The 22,965-nt window shown below is 37.6% G+C and overlaps 1 protein-coding gene across 1 annotated transcript; it reads left to right on the top strand.

Moving 5' to 3' along the window:
• The first annotated feature begins 382 nt into the window (after positions 1–382).
• LOC139720170 (coiled-coil domain-containing protein 93-like) lies at positions 383–21,050 on the top strand. The gene is made up of 17 exons (XM_071631536.1): positions 383–507; positions 2,622–2,735; positions 3,246–3,340; positions 3,977–4,088; positions 4,755–4,853; positions 5,467–5,621; positions 6,574–6,766; positions 9,222–9,308; positions 9,892–10,011; positions 12,677–12,810; positions 13,537–13,618; positions 15,356–15,499; positions 16,066–16,174; positions 16,951–17,071; positions 18,500–18,584; positions 20,088–20,201; positions 20,536–21,050. The coding sequence occupies exons 1-17, from the start codon at positions 409–411 to the stop codon at positions 20,584–20,586; spliced, it is 1,914 nt and encodes a 637-aa protein (XP_071487637.1). The 5' UTR covers positions 383–408; the 3' UTR covers positions 20,587–21,050.
• The last annotated feature ends 1,915 nt before the right edge of the window (positions 21,051–22,965 follow it).

Genomic DNA, 22,965 nt, shown 5'->3' with positions numbered 1-22,965 from the left:
TCCAAAAACAAGGTGAAACAAAGAGATCCTAATAAAGTTGTGGCATGTCGCCTTTTATTATTATCACTTTTTTGGATATCTCAGCCATTTGAAAACCAATTTTCATCCAATAAACTTTGAATCCTTCTTAAAATTACATGCTCTTTCATATTTCATAAGAGGTTTCTCATTATCTCACTTAAGAATGTTCAAAACATGAATCCCCACCTCAACCAGTACTGTACAGTCCCTTTAATATTCCTGTGTGTGTGGAGTGTATTGTGGAAGAATCTTGGCCGTGGTGAGGACCTGGGTCACATGATCCCCTCCTGTTGAACAAGGGCAAGGTAAACCCACCCGTCCGAGCTTCCACGACGCGACATACAGCAGCAATACACAAAACCGTGGACATAGGGGCCGATCCTTCGTATGAATATGGCGTCAGCGAGTGTATTTCGACGACCATCTAGACAGCGCAGTGGCTCTAAAAAGAGTGCACTCTATGATGCTGAAGGAAACGAAGTAGAGGTTGGTACAACGGGTGTAGTTTTGTGAACAATTTTCGAGAGAGTGCCGTAATATTCGGGAATTGGACAGAATACAGCTACAGTGGGTCTGCTCAATTGGTATAGTCCCAAGTGTTCATATTTGTGTTTGGGAGTACTAATGGGTCCTTGTGACAATGCAGCCACACCTCTCCAGGCCCAGGATCTTTAATATTCACAATTCCTACAGATTCCTAGTGACCATAGCAACGACTGGTTTTTGTCAGGTTATAGGTATGTAATTTCCCATACGTTGTGTCTTTAGAAGTAGAGGTAGAGTCGAACCTACCGTATATCCTGCATCCTGGGTATCTGGGATTTTTGTTTTTGTTTTTGTTTTTTGAGGGGGAGGTGAGGCCGAAGGGAGGTGTCTCTAACGTTAGAGTATGTACTACTAGCCTTAGCCTTTAATAGGCCGCAGGGTTCCACACCATTTTGTGGACATAAGATTTCACGGGATTTCACAATGTAAAATTTGATTCCTTTTTCCCTTTTTGGCAAGACTTCCATATGTACCCCCAGCCCCTATGCGTTATAAGTAACATGAATACAGTGTAACTGTGAGTTTAGGTGGCTTTGGGATTAGGATTAGAGTTTACTCAGCTTAGGATTACGATTAGAGTTAGGATAACATTGATCTCGGTCTGGAGTCGGTGTCCTAACGCATGGCTCGACACTATTAACTTTTTTTGTTTGGTGGCCCGATGGGGCCACCAAAATCCTAAATTTCAAATTTTTGGTGGCCTGAGAGAAAAATTTGGTGTCCCGAAAAAAAAACAATAAAAAACATTAAAAGTCCCTTTTTTTGAATGAGTCAAATATTCAAGATTTATGATAGTAAGAATAAGAAGTTGGACGTATCTACACATAAATAAACTTCAACAAACTTGCAACGCTCACTCTCAGGCATTCATTCAGTCCTTTTCATCCATCCTTTGAACAAATTTAACTGCTAATTTCCGGCGCAAAAAGTTACGAATTTATTGACATACTTTTCAAAACATTTTGGTGGCCCGAGGCGGGCCACCAAATTTGCCCTTTTTTGAAATTTGGTGGCCCGACTTTCATTTTTGGTGGCCCTGGGCCACCGGGTCACCGTTAGTGTCGAGCCCTGCCTAACGCCTATGCGGACCTCAGGCAGAGGAAGCTCATAGTCATACAATGTGTATAGGTGTATGTATGGGGGGTACATATGGAAGTCTTTCCTTCTTCTTTTTTTTAGCTATACCAAATTACGATTTACAAATTAAACTAGATCTAAGCTGTAAATTTTAGATGATGAGAATAGATTCTAACGATAACGAAACTAGAAGAACTATTTAACCTCTCTGACTCTATGTTTTCCACAGCTAACAAGGCATAATATGCCTACAAGACGATTGATAATTGTAAATTGACATCATGCTATCGATAGGCCTACCTGTTGAAGTAACCAGATCTATATAATTTTACACAGCCCATGCTTTGCACGGCATCTTGTTGGGCTAACTGTTTAAGTTAAACTTGTCATTTTTTCGTAGGAAAAAAATTTACTCTGTCTGGCAAATAAAAAAAGAAAGAAAAGAAAAATTTGGTAGAAACTAGAAAGGCAAAAAATCGATTGAGAAGTGATGCACCTTTAATGTCATGATACTGTAAAACAAGGAATGTTCACTAGTGTATGCATTTTAATTTTGCGAGCGCCAAGATTTGCTAAATCAAAATGCATTCTTGTCTACACTAGGGTCTATGCATTGAAATTGAATGCCAGTGGCAATTTGCGAAAATTTCATGCCGTATATATATCATGTTTTACAGCTCTTGATGATGATGTTGATGATGGTAATGATAATAATAATAATAATAATAATAATAATAATAATAATAATAATAATAATAATAATAATAATGATAATGATAATGATAATAATAATAATAATAATAATAATAATGATAATAATAATAATAATAATAATAATAATAATAATAATAATAATAATAATAATAGTAATAATGATATTTGTGAAAGCTTCCCTCCTGAGAAGGTCAGTCAGCTCTATTGAATGTTACATTGTGTTTATCTATTTTTGTAATGGTTGTTTGATTTGGTTTTGACAGGTTGAGACTAGGGAGGATGAGGAGCAAAATGTCAAACTTGGTGAGACCATTGAGCTGCTGCTGGCAGCGGGATACTTCAGGGCCAGAATCAAGGGACTCTCACCATTTGACAAGGTAAGGTGCTCCAATATCTAAACCTGGGCATGGATTATATTAATCACCAATGCTGCATCGTAGATTTATAATGACAAAAGATGTTACTGGAAATACAGATTTCAAGACTGAAAGATTAGATTACAATAACAACCCTCAGATCAAAATAAGGTGTAGGATCTGTAGGGAAATATCTATTTGCAGTCGTGACACACACAAAATGCTAAATTTAGATACAACGTATATTACATGCTTATAAAAAAATGATAATGTTTACACTTTGTGTATGTCTCATCAAGGATATATATCCAAACAATTTGTGTAAATTTTCATCATCCATACATGATCAATTAATATAGAAATTAGCATTATGATCAAGTTTTTGAAAATGTTTCTTTCAGAACATGTACATATACTTGAACCATGATTGGAAGGGAAGATCTGGATGATTTCTAAAGTCTGCAAGCTGTCTTCCAACCTTCAAGGCACACCTAGGGTATAAGTTTATTACTTTTCACCTTCTGTTATCAGGTTGTTGGTGGAATGACGTGGTGCATCACCACATGTAACTTTGACATCGATGTGGATCTCCTCTTCCAAGAAAACTCAACGATTGGTCAGAAAATGTAAGAGTCTCAGAGTTTGTTGAAGAATTACTGCAATGAATTTCTTGAGATGAAAGTAATTTCAGATGAGAAGCATGAAAGCAATGCAGGTTTAACCTGTTGAGGACGGGCTGATTTTGCTACAACATGCATTTCCTATAGACATGTGCCCGAGTATATTTGGGACTTGTCCTCAATGGGTTATAGGTATTGGATTGTTCCATACTACCTCAGATCCTGAAACTACACATTTCGTGATGTCTGACAAGGATTTTTGTTTTGTTTTGTTTTGTTTTTGTTTGTATTTTTTACATTTATTCATATGAAGAGGGAACCTGTGTATTCAATGTACTACATCTAAATTCGCATACCTTGTAAATGTAAATCTATAAATGAAAAGCCTGGATAAAGTTGATGTATTGATGGTGCTGATACCTTAGGTATTTCTAGCTGTTGAAATATTGAAAACAGAGCTTTTAATTTTGTTTACATTCAGTATAGGGGGACTCTGTTGATGTGATCCTCTTAAAGTAAATATCTCAGAGTAGTTGTCCAACAGTTGTCAACGAGAATGTGCAGACATGTTGTAAAAGATATTTTCAAATTTATCAGACCTATGCCATTTACCCACTGACCATTCTTTCAACTATCCTGCAGTGCTCTGACAGAAAAGATTGTGGCAGTGCTGCCAAGAATGAAATGTCCCCACCGCATTGAGCCCCATCAGATCCAGGGGTTGGATTTCATCCACATCTATCCAGTTGTACAGGTACTATGTGTTTGTTTTTGTTTGATTTTCCATTTGCACTCCAGATCCCCACCTACCACAAGTGTTCTTAAAAAAGAAAAGAAAAAAAAAAGGAACATCTGTTCGTTTTTTGTTAGGTGTGCATGGTGACTTGACTTTGAAGTTATGGAACATGAAAGGTGTGATGAGTACATGCAAAACTGGCACAGGAAAGAATAAATAGTACATTAATGAGTGCAATAATGTGCAATATATTTCTTTTCTTTTCATGAAAGTGGTTTACAATATGAGGAGATATTTTAATCTTCCCCATACAGATGTATTTCTGTAACTGTGTATGGCAGTGGTTTTAAAACAAAGAGAAATGTGTAAAATTATACCTTGTACAAAACTTTCTGTTTGTGTCAGTGGTTATCGAAAATATATATGAGAAATATACCTTTTTCTTACGAAACTTTTTCATCTATTTGTGACGGTGGTTAGTAAAAATCTAACATGAAATATACCTTCCTCATATGAAACTTTTCCATCCCTTTGTGACAGTGGTTAGTGAAGATATAACATGTAAAATATACCTTCCTTCTATAAAACCTTTTCATCCGTTTGTGACAGTGGTTGGTGAAAACATATATCATGTTTAATATGCCCTTCTCCTGTACAACTTGCTCATCATTCTGTTTGTGACAGTGGTTGGTGAAGAGGGCCATTGAAACCAGGGAGGAGATGGGAGACCAGATCAGAGCCTTCTCCATTTCACAGTTTAGCAAGAACCACAAGACACCAGAGGTCAGTCCTTCACCTTTGACCTCTTTGGCCATCAGATTATCTGCAGTTTGCCAAAGGATTCTTGAACCAAGAAGCAAAGTAGACATGAATGTCATTTCTGTATCATCCTTGCCTTTCATATGAACAGTTTCTATAGTAGCATTTTTATACGCAAGTGAGTTTTACTTTAATAATCTTGGTGAGTTTTCATGTTCTTGGAATTAGTGATTCTTGCGTCGAGTTGTTTTATTGCAACTGTTTATCAAACAGTGCTTTTCATTGTCATAAATGCCCACCAGTTATTCAGTGCTTTTTTGAGTAATAGCCATGATAAAAATCATGGGCTTGTTTACTCAAGTGGAATTAGAACCCACAACCTCCTGGTTGCCAGGCAGCTGTCATATTAGTTGCAATATATTTTCTTGTTGACCAATGACTCTTCTCATAGCTTATTCCTAATAATCATCCTGCTATGATGTTGCCATATTTTGGGGGTAGAATTTTGTAAAATCTAATGATAAAAGTGATCCACCCCACAGAGAAGTGGCCAAGAATGCCTGAAGCCACCAATGATCTTATTTCCAGTGCTTCATTCACTTTTCCATCCCCATCTTCACAATTGTTGCTTCCCCAGGACATGGACTTTGAAGATAGGAAGGACAGCTCCATTTCAGCAGTAGGGGAGGTCAAGAACTCCTACAAGGCCCAGAGAAGATACAAGCGAGCTGATGCATACAAGCTGAAGGAGGAAGAACTGCGAGTCCAGTCAACTCTCTTGGAGTATGGCCGGTAAGCCTCTATTCTGTCCTGCACCTTGATTTGGACTTGTTAGATTAGGTAAGGTGCAGATTGTGTCCACAGATTGTAAGGAAAGCCTGTTATAATCTATCAACTCCCATAAATCACATCTTGCTCTGAGTTGATGCTGTATCTTGTAGTTTTTATCATTGATTGTTAGCATTTCATAAGGTAGAATAAAACTTTCCTTTGATATGCACCCTGTTTGTTAATACACACTGTACCATAACTAATTCTGTTGCAAGATTTTCAAAAGCCTGTAAATTACTCCATTTCCAACTGATTATTTTTGAAGTTGGTTTATAAGTTAACATAAAGTATCTAAGTCAATTCTCTCTGAAATTGGCACATTTTTGCAATTTTTGCAATTTTTTTTTCCTAATATTGTGCTGATTTCATGACTTTGATAAGTTCCATCATGCAATTGGTAGATGTTTTGGGAGTGTCTAATTGATACTTGAATCACTGCTGAGTCACATAATGGATTTTGCTTTGAAATTTAATGTCAGTATTGAGTTGGTTTTGATAAAATTTGTGCTTGAGTTTTTAAAGGTTGTATAGATCTGATTGCTTATCCTTTGTGCAGTGAAAATTGCAAAGGGAATACCTGTGTGTCTTTCAGAGTGGTTTCTACTCAATAATTACAGGCCTGTCTCTGTTCTATGTCTTTTTAGAAACTCTTGAGGGAAAATTGTTTGTGATAGATTGATATCTTTCATTGATAATCACAATGTTTTGTCTGATGATCGATTCAGTTTAGAAAAGGTCACAGTATTACTCATGCACTCATTGCATTTACAAATAAACTACTAAGGGGTGTTGAATAAATCTGAATTGAATTGAATTGAAACTGAATTTGCAAAGAACCTAAACTACTACCAGACACACTTTGTATCCGAAACATAAGGTTTGTTATTACGATCTCTCTCTTCGCACCGAATAGGCGATACGGCATGGGGGGCAGCAGTCAGAACGAGAAGGAGGCAGAGAAGGACCCGAAGAGGAAGGCGGTGGCCGCGGGACTATCGCCCGCGTCCCAGCCGGACAAGGCCAAGGATGCGGAGGAGGAGAGGTTGCAAGAGGAGAGGAGGATCCAAGCCCTGATGAAGGGCATGGCTGCCATGCAGGTGGAAGAGGTAGGGCATCACGGGGAGTGAACCTCATTCTTGCTAAACCTGTTGTATCCCAATTAAAAGGGAATTAACCCCAAATATACATGTGGATTGAGTGAATACAGCAATGTTGTCGAACACATCGGTAAAAATTAGAGGAAAATCAGACAATCCGTTCAAAAAATATGAATTTTTGAACGGATTGTCCGACGAGACCGCTGGATCAGAAGACTACTACCAATCATGACATCACATATGTACTGCGATATAATGAAAGTATAAAGAAAATTCCGCAAAATATAATTTCATATGAAAGTATACATTCCCTGGACTTCTTACTGACATATGTCAAGGGTAATATTATTCCCCCTGCTTTCTGAAAGAGGTAAGTCTAGTGCTCTTTCATTATGCTAGAAAAGTGAAAAAATGTTCAATTTCTTTATATGGTAGTCCATATGTGATGTCATGATCCGTAGTAGTCTCCTGGTCCAGCGGTCTCATCACCAAAGCTTCAAAAATTCATAACTTTTGAACGGATTGTCAGATTTTCCTCAAACTTTCACTGATGTATTATTGCCCCATTCACTCAATCAACATGTATTTGGGGGTTAATTCCCCTTTAACCAATTTAAGACTACTCCCGAGTATACTCGGGCAGGTGTCTATGGGAAATGTGTGCTAGAGTGAAATCAGTTCATCCTCAACTGGTTAACCACATGTGATGTGAAGTTCTTATTATAATGTTTTGCTGTCCCTTACGAGAGTTTCATGTGGAAGAGTTAAAAAAAATTATCTTTCATTTGACCAATTATATTCATTTCAACTGATTGACAAATTGCCCTTCATTTTCATCATGTCTACTCCTAGAACACTGAATAATCAGTAATCATTTACGTCGATGATCATGAAAAGCAGTTTGTCAATTAGTTGCAATGAATTAAATGTACAATTGTATTAAAATGTGTTTATTTAGGTTTTATCATCCAATACATGGCTGCAGTGTGACATCTACAATGTAAATTTGTCCCTTCGTGTGAAATGTTACCGTAAGATGTCTTTCCTATTCTCAAGGAAATGCGAGTGGGACTTAAATATCTCACTCAGGATCCATAATTTATAGTACATTTTCCCATTTCATCTTAGAAGAAAAGACTGAAAAATAATGACTACTTTTTTTACGGAAACAATTTTGTCACCAATGCAATTTTCAAACAGTAACAGTACGTGATCATCACACTGAATATACTGAAAGGTAATGATAGCATTATGTTACCCATAGTTGCAAAAATACATAATTTCATTGTGATAACACAAATATGTGTATAATCAATGGATATCATCACTAACCAATTTATTGTTCATGATGGCAAAGGATTTGCAGGTTGTGCTTTAGATGTGAAGTCTGTGGGATGGAGTTTTGATGTTTTTTATGGTTTGTTTGTTTGCTTGTTTTTTTATGCCTCCGCAACGAAGTGGCCGGAGGCATTATGTTTTCGGGTCGTCCGTCCGTCCGTCCGTCCGTCCGTCCGTTCCGTTTTGTTTTTGTCGATATCTCAAGAACCGTGTGGTGGTTTTACATCAAACTTGGTATGAGGGTATATCCTTGGGGGATAATACTTTGTGTGGATTTTAGGGTCACAGGGTCAAAGGTCAAAGGTCACAGGTTATTTTGTGGAAAAAAAAAGAAATTTCATGTTTTTCTCCATATCTCGCAAATGGTTCAAGGTATCTTCATGGAACTTAGTATATATGCTTGTACCGATGGGCAGTGATTATCTAGGGAAGTTGGGGGTCATGGGTCAAAGGTCAGGGGGTCAAAGGTCAAGATCAACTCCTCAAAATATCACTACTTTCCTTAAAATGCAATATGCCTGAATTTTTTTTTTCTTTAACTTGATGTATGGCATGTATTACCCAATATATATTTTTGGGGAAGTTTCTTGCCAAAAGGTCAAAGGTCAAAAGGTAAAGGTCAAGTGAAAGTGCTAAATTGCACTTTTTCCTCCATATCTCGAAAGTAACTCAAGGTATCATCATGAAACTTACATATTTATGCATGTTCAACCTAACAGTGATTCTCTTTGGAACTGTGAGGTCAAAGGTCAAAGGCCGGGTTTAGATAATGCTATTTTCGCATTTAATACTGAAATTATACTTTTTCTCAATACCTTGAAAATTACTCAATGCATAAACTTATAAAAGGGTCAAATGTCAAGTAAAAATCATCAGTTCCCCAAATACCTGCACTCTGACATTTTAATCATTCATCCAATTGAACCTAGTTCTAGGAAAGTGAACATTCAGCACATTTGTGTCAAACCTGTCATTTTAATATTTTGCCAATTGTGTGAAACTGTCATCACACATTGTCAAGACATTGTACTATAGACCTATTAGGAGAACCATGCATTATGGCGGAGGCATATCAGTAGCCGTAGCGATATATCTAGTTAGCTCATGGTTTTGTGATTCTTTCCAGGGTAAAGTGACAGCCAGCATGGTGGGGAGCATTGTCGGCTTGCAATCGGATGTGATTGGACAGCTGGCATCGGAGTATGCAGACAAGGTAAGCTGGAAAGTGTCGGACGCAGTGTCCATGTCGTCTGTTTTAGGGAAGCAGGGGTGATATCATTGTACAAACTTTGTCTTTTCGTAACGAAGGCAGATGTGATGTGTTTGTACTGTAAACCTGTAACATCTAGTATTATTGCCATCTATTAAATATGAAGATTACAGATATGGATGGGGAGGGGCTGGTGAGGAGGGGGAAAACGGATATTTTTCAGTCATGAATTTAGTTGTAGAAAGGTACAGTATATTTGTGTCTGTAAATTGAAATACTGATCATAAAACATTGATAAAAGGAGACACTTTGTGTACAGTCCGCCGTCGGCTACAATCTTCTGAAAGTGAATATCCATGTGGCATGCAATGTCACGATTATGTGTTTGGAGTAGACACACAAAATACAATCTACCCCGCACAGTTTCATCTCCCCATCATTAAATCATCACACACACAAAAAAAAACCAACAACAACAACAACAATCAAAAACAGCTTCCTCTGTTCCTGGCAAAGCCCACTCGAGGGAGCCTTACTCTTAGCTATCTAGGGTTTGACGTCTGGGTTTTGCATCTCTGTACCTCAGAAATCGGAACTGCAGCAGCTGGAGGAGAAACCAGAGAGGATGAGTGGGGCCCAGCAGCACCAGAGAATTATCGGCTCACTCCAGAAACAGATAACCACCGTTCAGAAGAAAGTGGAAGAGGTAAACTCGAGAAAGTCATCAAGTACTTTAAAAGCACCTGACTAACTCCTTTTTTTAGTTACAGGCAATTACTATGCCTGTTAAAAGTTAGTCTGTATAAGAATAGAGGAAAATCTAGTAAACACAACAGTGAAAATTTGATCAAAAAATGGAAGAAAATTAGAGAAGTTCTGTAAGATTGTGAAGTTCTGCTAATTTTTGCCAAATGCTTCTTGATAAGTCGATTTGAATCTGCAATATGAATGGGCTGATGGTGGCATCACCTCACAATTTCCCATCGATTTCGTTAAAAAAAAAGTGATGAATTTTTTTTTTTTGCTATAAAAGTGTCAACCATAATGTTATTACTAGCAGAATAACTTCAAAAAAATGGTCAATCAAATATATTGGGATTTGCGACTGTGGCGTAATTGCGTTTGAACAAAAAAACCTGGATATTTTAAGATTTTGTGTATGCACTTTGTAGTAAGTTTGAGGTGATTTTGATCAAATTTTTGATGCTATGCTTAATACATATCACTCTTTTTTTCTTGTTAGACTTACTTTTAACTGGCCCAGAATTTCCCTTTAAAGTAGAAGCTTCTTATTTATCAAACTATTTAGAGGATCGTGACAAATTGTTGGCTGTATCTATAGAAGTTGGTTTGGGAATGTGGTGTTTATAGTGCCTTCTATACCTTCTGTGTTGAGCAACTGAAAGATGCCCGAAGAGAAATAGCCCTTCTTTTCCAACAGTTGACTTTCAGTTTCAGTTTGATAGTATTCTGTCTCAGAATAAAAAGCCCATAGAAAAGCTTCAAACATTTACTGGTATGGCTTCAAAAAGTGGCTCAAAGGTTAACACTTCACAACATAGAAGTCATGTAATCAAAAAGCAACGGCATTTGTAGAGCAGAGTAAGTTTTGCTTTGACGCCGCAGACACTCGAATAAAGCAAACAAATTACAAAGAAAACAAGGCAATCCCAGAGTATCCTAATTTCTCACTGCTAGAAGCTACTGCACTTTGATCTAAAGTTTTGAATCTATTTTTTGTACCCATACCAAATCCTAAGCTCAGAAAAAGTGAATGGAAAATATCAAATTTCATTAGTACACATGACGCAAATCTCTCGTTTGAAGAGGCTACACCCCAGTAAATAATGCCAGTGCATATCTTGGCAATCAATGACTTAAAATCAAAGATATAAAACACCTAGCTGTTTCTTGACCCTGGCCTAATCTAAGCATCAGTCATCGCCACAGCGCCACAGGAGGGGGGGGGGGGGGGGGGGCACCGCGAGAGGAGGAGATTGTTTTGGTTTTGGCATGGGCCATGTAGCTCCATGGTGCGTGTGTGTGTGTACGTGTGTGTGTGTGAGTGTAGACATTCAGCGTATGCAGACAGAGCATGCCTGTACTGTAGTGACCGGAACTATTGTCATTCCATTTTGCTCTCCCCTTCTCCCTCCCCCATCTCTCCCCCCTCTCCCTCCCTCTCTCTCTCTCTCTCTCTCCCTCTCTCTCTCTTTCTCAATGATCCAGTCAGCAGGCTGATTGTAACCAGGGAGGTAGTCTCACCTCCCCGTTGTAACTCACTGCCAAATAGCACATTGTCAGCACCGGCAAACTGGCAATGCTCTCCTTCTTATTCCTGTATTTTCGTTATTTACGGGTCAATTTTTTTCGTTCGAAATGTAAAATGGATGACCATAGAATTTCTCAATAGAATATAAAATTGAAAACTTTAGAAAGGATAGAGAAAATTGAGTTCACTTTGAATGGTCTGCCACAGGCAGATATCCTTATCATGCTCTTACGTAATACGACAGCTGCTTTCTCAATGATCCAGTCAGCAGGCTGATTGTCACCAGGGAGGTAGTCTCACCCGTTGTAACTCACTGCCAAATAGCACATTGTCAGCACCGGCAAACTGGCAATGCTCTCCTTCTTATTCCTGTATTTTCGTTATTTACGGGTCAATTTTTTTCGTTCGAAATGTAAAATGGATGACCATAGAATTTCTCAATAGAATATAAAATTGAAAACTTTAGAAAGGATAGAGAAAATTGAGTTCACTTTGAATGGTCTGCCACAGGCAGATATCCTTATCATGCTCTTACGTAATACGACAGCTGCTTTCTCAACGATCCAGTCAGCAGGCTGATTGTAACCAGGGAGTAGTCTCACCTCCCCGTTGTAACTCACTGCCAAATAGGACCGGCAAACTGGCAATGCTCTCCTTCTTATTCCTGTATTTTCGTTATTTACGGGTCAATTTTTTTCGTTCGAAATGTAAAATGGATGACCATAGAATTTCTCAATAGAATATAAAATTGAAAACTTTAAAAAGGATAGAGAAAATTGAGTTCACTTTGAATGGTCTGCCACAGGCAGATATCCTTATCATGCTCTTACGTAATACGACAGCTGCTGGAGTCATCAAACCCTGGCTTGGCCTCCAGGTTTGTCACGCCTGAGCAGAATGCTTATTTGCAATGGACAAGTACTTCGACTCCCAACTCCCAAACGACAAATATACGCACCCCACTTTGGGTAACACCAGTTGGGGACTCGCCTCAAACGAGGGATTGACGGCATGCATATAGCAGATATTAGTATGTGTGATTTGTATGTGTATAATATTTGTTTGGTTTGTATGGTTGTTTTATTTTTCTCTCTGACAGTCTCGGGTTACCGTGGAGACACAGCAGCAGGAATACAACACATCTCAGCAGAGGCTTCAGGAGGTTGAGGAGTACTCAGCGCGAATCGACCAGGAGATGGCAAAGCTGGATGAACTCGGTGGAGAAAACAAAACGTGAGATTGATAGGGAAAAAAGAAGGAAAATATGTCTTTCTATATTTTACCAAGCCTAACAAGCATATCCTTACTCTTCCCTTATGGCACTCATAGAAAAATTAAATGACAAATCAAAACTGGTATACCATTACATATTAAAAGGTAGCAATTTAATTTTCGAGCCCTATACTCGGCTTACCTAGGACAAGCTTGCTTATTCCTGAGGAAAAATGCAAATCAATGTGACATAGCTTATTATGAGAGTAGTATTTTATGAATTGCAGTTGTACCATTACATCAGGTGAAAGTTTAAATTTCTGGAGCTTTAACACGCTGTGCAACACACCTTTGCATAATAAGTTTTACCAGTACACTACCATACGTTTGATAATGATAGAATTGCACTTAAAGTTTACTAGATAATAGAAATTTGGGTAAGTTAATGAAAAAGATTGTGTGTCAGGAGCTTTTGTAAGCTATTTGTGGGAACTTACTATTGCTGGGAAACAATTCCATGGTTTTAGGGGCAAAATTTGAAGATGAACGATCACCAGTGAAGTAACAATAAAAGCAAACATAATTGTTGTGAAGTTATCAAAGTTTTGTTCTCAGAAATTAATCATCTGTTATGATCAAAAGTCAGAATTGTGTGCATTGTACATGTATATCCACAAGTGAAATGATGGTATGAAGTTACTCATACAAAATTTTTATGTTTGATACTATTTGTTTGTGTGTATGCAGAGTACTGGCAGAGCTACGTGGTCTGGTTGCAATGAATGAAAGTTTGAAGAAACAAGAACAAGAATTCAGAGCACACTGTAAGGTGAGGGAAAGAAATTTTGTTTCAATAAATGAAAAAGGGTGAAAGTGGTATGGTAAAGATTTTTTTTCTTTTTTCTTTTTCATGAGTGTATGTTTATCCATAAAAAAAAAAATCACATTTGTAATCTTCCCTTTGTATAATCACTGTTGCATTACTGTCTTATGTACCCAAAGATCATACTGGTTGTATACAAAAAGATTGGTGTTAGATTAGTCTTGTGTCATTTGATTCATGAATAAATCTGTTCAACCAGAGGTAGGTAACTTTGCACTACCTTTGTAACTATACCATATGTCCCCCCCCCCCCAAAAAAAAAAAAAAATTACAATGGTACCCTCATTAACGATAACTTTCAAAATAGTGAATCAATCCAAATACAATGTCAGGGTATGAAACTATAACTCATTGTCCACATCTTACAGAAAACCCCATTTGATTTGTTTCAGTGGTCAAAGAGAAATGAGGAGTTTTGTAGAGCATGTCAGGAATCTCTTCCGTCCAAGTTCTATTGTGTTCACACATTAATATGCACTTAACCATATATCACACAATGATTTCCCCCCACTTAACTTATTGTGCAATAGTATGGGGTCACACTTCATTGTACTTATTAAACCGTGTGTTATTATTACAAAAGCGTCCAATAAGAATAGTCTGTGACGTAAGCCCTTTTGAGCACACTGCAACATTATTCAAGAAAATGAAAGTTTTAAAAATTGATCAAATAGTGCAATTACAAGTGGCCATATTTATGTTTTCATATTTTAGAGGTGTTTTACCTGTAACCTTCCATAACTTATTTGTTCAAAATAGTGCAGTCCATAGTTATAACACAAGATGTGCTAATAACATATGTTTACCTTTTTTGCAATATAAATTTTCAAAGACTACAATTAGATATATTGGAGCTAAGTCCTGGAATGAATTACCTGCTATTATCAAAGAATGTCCTACATTATCATCTTTTAAACGTAGATATAGAATGTTTTTAATCCAAAGTGCAGCTGAATAATTATTGGGATATTTGCCTTCTTGCTTTGTTTTGTTTTGTCTTTTGTGTGTATTTTGTCCTTTTTGCAATTTTGTGTATAATTTCTAATGGTATAGATTCATTCTAAAAATGTATATCTTTGATTGCAATTTGTAGCCTCATTTGTAAGGGAATCGGCCTTGATAAGTCCTATATGGTCTTTTCTGATTCCCACGCATGCTAATTATAGCTGTTTGCATCATTCCTTTTGTTTTTTATGTAAACCTAATATGCAATATATGTTATGTCCATGTACATGTACTTGTATTTTTTGTATACTTTTTAGCATGTGGAATAAAATTGAATTGAATTGAAAAAAAAAAAAAAAACTTGGAAGAATCAGGCTCATGACATGGTTTACAACAATCCACATTTCTCTGTGACCGCTTAACCAAATAGAATGGGGTTTTCTGCAAAATAGAGATATGATGTAATTGATGTTATATTTTATGATACTGAAGTAGCATTTAGATGGTTTAATCATATTGGGTGTCATCAGTGCGAAAATCTGATTGTAATTTTTTTGGAGGACATGCTCTATAGGCACTTGAAAGAGTTCTTTGAGAAGTTCATGCATATAGGCTCACACTATGTTGAAATGTAAAAATCGTCCATTGGCAACACACCTCTTAAATATATTTGGTTTTAATCATAATTGAAACAAATCTCGAAGTATGGATGCCTGATTTTGTGCTCCCACTCCGCAGGAAGAGATGCAGAGATTGAAGCAGAGCATAGCGGAGCTCCAGGAGGCTGGAGGCGGGGAGACGCAGCTCTCAGAGAGGGACCAGCTCATCGCCAAGCAGTATGAGGCCGATAAGGAGAAACTTCAGAAGATTCGGCTTCTCCTTGTAAGTGTCCCTGAGCCTATGCATACCTTTCTATGGACTTGAGTCAGAGTCAAATTCACAATTCTAGTGCCACTAGTGGAATTCCCTCTCTCCCAGTATTTGGCTGTATAGTAAGTTATTAAAGCAAACCCACATCATTCATGTCATTATTTTGCTGTGACTAGTGAACCGACTCAACCAGGGGAATCTCTAGCATGGATGTACACTGTATTCACAAAATCATAATTTGGAAAATGCATCAAACAAGGGGGCAAGTTCTATCATGTTTTACAAATGATCTTCAACGCTTGTTGCTATTCATGTACATTATTTTGAACTGATGGGGCAATGTCCATTGTTGCTATCCGCACAGAACTTGATTGGTAGCGTTAGTGATGACATCTTATAGCTGTGTCTAACACTCATTCAAAGTGAGTCATGAAACAGGTTTTCAATCTACACCTGCTCTTCAATACAGTTTTGGGTTTTTGTTGTTGTTGTCATGTTTTTGCACAGTCAAAAACTGATAGTTCAAGTAAGTATATGTTGATGAAGCTCTCTTCTCTCTCCTTCTTTATCTCTGTCAGGCCCGTAAAAACAGAGAGATCTCACAGCTCCAGAGGAAAATTGACAAGGTTCCAACAAGGGCAGAGCTGACACAGTACCAGAAGAGATTTGTTGAGCTGTATAATCAAGGTATTGGTGAAGCCTCATAACATTTCTCTCATCAAAGACTGCACATCATGAATTGATTATTTGAAAATGAATAACTTTACAGCAAAGAAAATCAAAATGAATCTTATCAATATGATGCATTTGAATGCGATGGGATTATTACATGTTATCATTAAATCATATTTTGATTAATTGTAACCTGATAACATTTTTTGAGGTACAACTGTACATATTTTTCATGGTAAAAGACACTGATGACTACGATTATTGATTTTATGATGATTATCATGATAGATATTGATGATATGAAACGAGACAGAGTGAGTGACATTCCTGTGTAAAAAGAAAGAAAGAAAGAAAATAGAGAAACAATTATCAAAAAAAAAAAAAAAAGAGTAAGCAAAGGGTGTAGAATCCACACTCTGTGTTTGTTCATACTGTGTGTGTAGATGTTTTACCTTGGTTTGGGTCGGAAAATGAGCAAAGTAAAATGTCAGAAAGTGAACATCCCAGAACATTATGTCCATCAGCATTGAGAGTACCTCCCAGACTGGTCTTGTGTCTCTTGGATGTCACTGAATGTGCATTGTTCTCTTTTTAATTCTGCTAAATTCTTTTGCTAGTCGTTAGACACAGTTAACTCATTTCTCATGGCAACATGATGGGTTGTGCGCAAAGTCTATGCAAGTTCAATAATCTTGTATGGAATGGGTTAAGCAGCTAACCACATGCATGATGATGTGTGGGAGACATTACATTTGCATCATTGTAAATTTTGAATTTTTCAATATGTCCAGTTGCCAGCACCCACCGAGAGACGAAGCAGTTCTACACCTTGTACAACACCCTGGATGACACCAAGCTGTACCTAGAGAAGGAGGTCTCCCTGCTCAACTCCATCTATGATAACTTTGAAAAGTGAGTCCTGTTTAACTCTTTGAGTGCTTTTAGAAAACCCTGTATCATTACAACACACTGTCCGGGAAGTTCCTGGTACAGAGAGGGTTAGCGTGCTTGGTTCCCTATTGGCACGCACAGCAGTGTGATTTCATGGCCGATTGGCTCAGATATTGCCTGGACACTGATTGTCAATGACTACAGATTACCTAATCCTCCTAATCCCTATTGTGTCACCATGGCCTTCCTGTTGGACTGAGGCACATTGCCACACCTGAGTGGGCTTGCTAACTTTACAATGAGGTCATGATCAAGTTTGGTTGGATCTTTGAATGCAGATGAAAGACCTTGGCAAGTTAAGCTAAGTGCCTTGGCACTCAAAGGATTAGCTGCTTGCTTCTTTGCTCTTATAGACCCCACAATGTAGCTCCTCATTTTTATGCCTCCGCCAACGAAGTGGCCGGAGGCATTATGTTTTCGGGTCGTCCGTCCGTCCGTCCCGTTCTGTTTTTGTCGATATCTCAAGAACCGTGAGGTGGTTTAAACTTGGTATGAGGGTATATCCTTGGGGGATGATACTTTGTTTGGATTTTAGGGTCATGGGGTCAAAGGTCAAAGGTCACAGCTTATTTTGTGGAAAAAAAGGTTGAAATTTCATGTTTTTCTCCATATCTCGCAAATGGTTCAAGGTATCTTCATGGAACTTAGTATATATGCATGTACCGATGGGCAGTGATTATCTAGGGAAGTTGGGGGTCATGGGTCAAAGGTCAGGGGGTCAAAGGTCAAGGTCAATTCCTCAAAATATCACTACTTTCCTTATATTTATGCAATGCCTGAAGGATTTTTTTTTTTAAACTTGATGTATGCATGTATAACCCAATATATATTCTGTGGGAAGTTTCTTGCCAAAAGGTCAAAGGTCAAAAGGTCAAAGGTCAAGTGAAAGTGCTAAATTGCACTTCTTCCTCCATATCTCAAAAGTAACTCAAGGTATTATCATGAAACTTACATATTTATGCATGTTCTACCTAACAGTGATTCTCTTTGGAACTGTGAGGTCAAAGGTCAAAGGCCAGGTTTAGATAATACTATTTTACCATTTGATACTGAAATTATATTTTTTCTCAATACCTTGAAAATTACTCAATGCATAAACTTATGAAAGGGTCAAAAGTCAAGTAAAAATCATCAGTTCCCCCAAATACCTGCACTCTGACGTTTTAATCATTCATCCAATTGAACCTAGTTCTAGGAAAGTGAACATTCAGCACATTTGCGGCAAACCTGTCATTTTAATATTTTGCCAATTGTGTGAAACTGTCATCACACATTGTCAAGACATTGTACTATAGACCTATTAGGAGAACCATGCATTATGGCGGAGGCATACACCAGTCGCCGTAGCGACATTTCTAGTTTTTATTTATTTATTTTTTCATTTCACAGAGCCATGTCCTCCTCGGCTGGAAAAGATCAGTTCCTGAAGCAGTTTGAGCAGATAGTGGCGGGCGTCAAGCAGAACTTTGCCAAGGTAAGGGTGGACAGTGACAAGCCCCAACACAGCGGTTGTGCCACATATTTCTCACAATGCGTCGGTGGTGTACACCACGAAAACTCATTTACATTCCTCATTTGTTCAGTTATTTTAATCTCCAATTCTGCCGATTAAAAGTCACAGAATTCTCAAGGAATAGAAAGTGATGGATAGCTAGTTTAAAACAAGACCAATGTACATGTTAATCTGCATTCTAGTCTACTCAACACCACAAAAAGATTTTGCAAATCCATTTGAAGTGCGTGACTTCAAGTTATGTAGGGCATCATTTGCAATACTCAAATGTTTGCTAGTGTTCCATACCCATTCAGAGAATGAAAGTAAAACGCATATGTAAGCAGTTTGTGGTTTACTCATTAATGTGAAATTTCTGTATGATATGAATTTTTGTAATCATTATGTGGGCACACTTGGCATTCCCTCACATCTCATGCAAGAAAATGAAAGAAAAGATGAGTCAATGTTTGATAGATGTATACAGGGGAACTTTGTTGTAACGAAGACACTTTGAGTACAGTGTACCTTGTTATATCAGGACCCCGTTTTATCAAAAGATATAATCAATTACAAATTTCCTTACCACACAGGCTGCCATAGACTTATGATAGAAATCAACTATATAATCAATTATATGTGACCCGCTACAACAAAAGGATCCAAAAGTTGGGGGAGGACAATTTTCTAAAAATGGCATGACATTATTCCCTTACTCTTCTACTTTAATTTCATACATAGCACAACTCATAAAAGCACTCGGTTGCGGAGATATCAATGATTTTATTAGCGCATGTCAAGTGGTCGAGGAAATCAGAGTTTCGAGAAAAATGTCTTCAAACTTTTCCTTCTTACGCTATCATGATCAAGGGGAGGCAAGACAGTTCTTATCACTTGACAATAGAAGGCATGCTCCTAGCGACCTCCGCGATGTTCATTCAAGCTTAGCGCCAGCGGTCTACGCATGACCAATCGGTAATCAGGATGCCTTGCACTGACCAATAAGATCACTCCCTCGTTGCTAGGGGTGGAGTCTAGCTGCGGCGCTAAATCCAAATCTTCGGACATATTTCCGTAATGTTGAAAGTCGGAAAATCATGGGCCAGAAAAACACTGATTTCTTGCCTTTTCTTTAATCATTTAGCTTCAAAATTTCGGCAGATGATAGACAAAACATTAGACTACAAAATTATGCCAAAAACAGAAATCTGATTGTTTTGACCAATTTTGATGATGTGACTTCAAACTCGATTTTCTCGGCTCAGCCGTCAGCGACTTTAGGATCCTTTTGTTGTAGCGGGTCACATAATTATATGTAACTCTTCATAAAACAGGGCCCTGGTTCCTCATTATCGTCAAGGAACCATACAATTAGGACCTACAAAATCACCTTTCTATTTTAAAAGAGGATTTTGTTATATGCAGCCACTATAACAAGATTCAAATGTATCTTCTTCCTGTGAATATCCACCATCTGTCTGTCAGGTTGAGAAGAAGAAGCAGGAGGAGAAGATGAAGAGAGACCAAAACAACGACACTTTCCTTGACCTGGTGGAGAAGCAGAGATTGTACTTCAAGACGGTCAAGGAGTTTCAGGAGGTAAAGTCACTACATCACTGTTTTCCGTGCCAATCTGCACTCAAAGCACAAAAAGGGTGAAATGTGTCGCAAAATCCCTTTCTGATTGGTTGACTGCCATGTAAGAGTATTTGGGCTAACTGACAGAAGTGTCCACATTCACTAACATTACTGCATATTCAATAACATAACATAGACTGTATGTACTTGATCTTGCTCTTCTCACGTGGGGTTTCCCCAACACCTCTCTTGGAAGAGAAAGATGAAAGCGATTTGTTGTATAGCCCTTGATTCATACTATCATTTGAATTCCCTATTTTTTAGCATGCTTTTCCTTTTCCTCCTTGTTTTGCAGGAATGCAGGAAAAACGAGATTCTTCTCTCCAAGCTGTCGGCGGCAGACTGAAGACATTCCCATTCCGTCGGCCAAGAAATTTTGTCCTCCGCATTTTATCTCTGCCGCATTATTGCCAGATGTTTACTCCAAGACAGTCGAACCAGGAACTTCTCTCCCTATATTTGTTTCTTCTTCTTCAGATTTTCACAACATATAATATGCCACCAAGACTGTGGCGACCTGTAACAGAGCAATATTAAGTCGTAGATACACACAGTGACCTCTCTGCAAATAAAATACACTTCCCTGACTGCAAGCCTTCCGAAGGTGTAGGTGTAGGGATGATTATGTGTTGCATCCTGCCAAAAAATGATATACTTTCCAATCACAAGTATCCGTGGCAACAATATAGAGCTGTTATTTACCACTGTCTGCAAGCAAATTGAACACTCTGTGTAAAATGTACTTCATCTGGATTTCCAGACTTGCAAGCAGTTTTATGGTCAAAAGGAGGATTGCAAGTAAATTAGAGAGTTGTAAATTGGCTTGTAATGACTCATGGGGACAGAACAAATATGTAATTTTGAGGTAGACACATTATGCCTTTAGAGTCTCCAGCATGTCAATGATAGTCACACAGATTCGATTTCACTCAGATTTAGTCTTGTGATCACACTGACTGCAATATTATGTTTTATTTGGCTGGTTCTGGCTCTCTATATTAGGTATATCTACACATTATGCAAGTATGGAATAGCTATGTTAAACCAGATCACTGTCTATTTCTTTCTCATATCATATCATAGAAACGTATTTGTTCCATGATAGAAATCTATTGTAGGCACCTTCTGCTATAGCAAGACGTAGATTGACCATGTAATTTATTTACCAGTCATATTTTTTCCCAAGCTTCTGTTGAGTATTTATGAGATATCTGTCACAATATGTGGTATTAGCTAAAATGTAATAGAGTTCACAGCTTATTCTACTTACAGCATACAAATGCTGATAAAAAGATTGAATGAATGATAAAACTTCCCAAACGCCCTTATTTATTTGTAAAATTTATGTTATGTAATCTAGGTTTTAACCTTTGAAAATGTTCAAATTGAGCCAAGGTATACTAGAGGTTGCCAGTCCCACTTCTGCAAAACAGTGTATGGTTTGATCTTGGCATCAACCCCAAAATCTGTGCAGGTTTCACATAATTGAGTTAAAACTTAGCTGTGATACAGCTAGGAGTCAAGTGACACCAAAATCATTTGGAAGGGAATACATGATGAACATGCAAGCCATAACAGTGAATCATACCAAAGATATATTTAATCATGCTGACAAAATAGCAAATTTTTCCATTGCAAAATGCACCAATCTCGGCTTCTTGCTCATGTAGGGCTCATGTTGGTGTACTCGCTACAGTATCGGACAGTCATGTCAGCACTGCCAGTGACGGTGCTTTTGAGCGCATACACATCTTGCACTAAGATTGCCCTTCATCGTCACTTGTGTTGCACTGACATGAATGTTCTAAACATCAATATCATCTGTGTGAAATTTTTAAGAGATACACTTAACTGGGATATTTCATTTTGGATGCCTTGTTTGACCATAGCATGATTGTGTGATATAGAATGTTGCTACCCTTGGGCACAACTCTGTTAATAGTAAAGGTTCATAAAAAGAGAAAAAGAAAGTTCTGTTCAGTAAAACGTTGTACTTTTCACGGTATGGAAGAATACTGTAGGCAGTTCTGGTTAATTCATATTTCAAGGTTTTATTAATTAAATAAGATGACGTATATCAAATAGCTCTTTGGAAATACTCCACCATCAAACAGTCATCAAGATGTCATACTCATTCGTGTTTGGAAGGAACGGCAGTTCACCTTGCAGTTTAAAACAAGCTTTAAAGCTAAGTGACCTACAGAACATTCCACTATAGCAGTCACAAATATATTAATCATGACTTAACAAAACGTAGGTGGTACTGTATAGATTATACTCATGACTAAAAAAACAAAACAAAAAACTTAGCTGTTTTTACGTAGGAAATAGCCTTACACTGTATGTGTGTCTTGGCAACAAACTCGGCATGTTATTACATAATGTAACAATGAAAGCTCAGTCTCATCATTGACTTGATTTGAATTTTATATCTACATACTATGTTTTGTACTCGTAGTTTGGAGAGATTATTGGCAAGTTTGATATACACTTTTAATATATCCTGTTGATTCCATTAGTTCATGGTCCATTAGAGATTTTTTCAGTGGATGCAGTTTTCAAGACTTGGCCTTTGTTTAAAGGGAAATTTACCAAAAATAACAATGACGACAATTCAATAAAATTTGTCCTCTTTATGAACAAAGGATTCTAAGTTAAACTGCAGATAATTGATTCAATTTCTTTTAATACCAACAGTAATTCAATGAAAAGATTTTCATAACTT

This window comes from Diadema antillarum, unplaced genomic scaffold (assembly GCF_040938485.1).
Source record: "Diadema antillarum isolate AM-2024a unplaced genomic scaffold, OU_Dant_1.0 scf00000123, whole genome shotgun sequence".
Taxonomy (NCBI): Eukaryota; Metazoa; Echinodermata; class Echinoidea; order Diadematoida; family Diadematidae; genus Diadema; species Diadema antillarum.
This window is presented reverse-complemented; position numbering and strand designations above follow the sequence as displayed.

Excerpts from the sequence above, each read along its gene's own strand:
- LOC139720170 (XM_071631536.1), top strand. The coding sequence starts at position 409 with ATGAATATGGCGTCAGCGAGTGTATTTCGACGACCATCTAGACAGCGC. Across the intron at positions 16,175-16,950 it reads TGTTGAGCTGTATAATCAAG|TTGCCAGCACCCACCGAGAG; the intron begins GTATTGGTGAAG and ends CAATATGTCCAG. Across the intron at positions 17,072-18,499 it reads ATCTATGATAACTTTGAAAA|AGCCATGTCCTCCTCGGCTG; the intron begins GTGAGTCCTGTT and ends TTCATTTCACAG.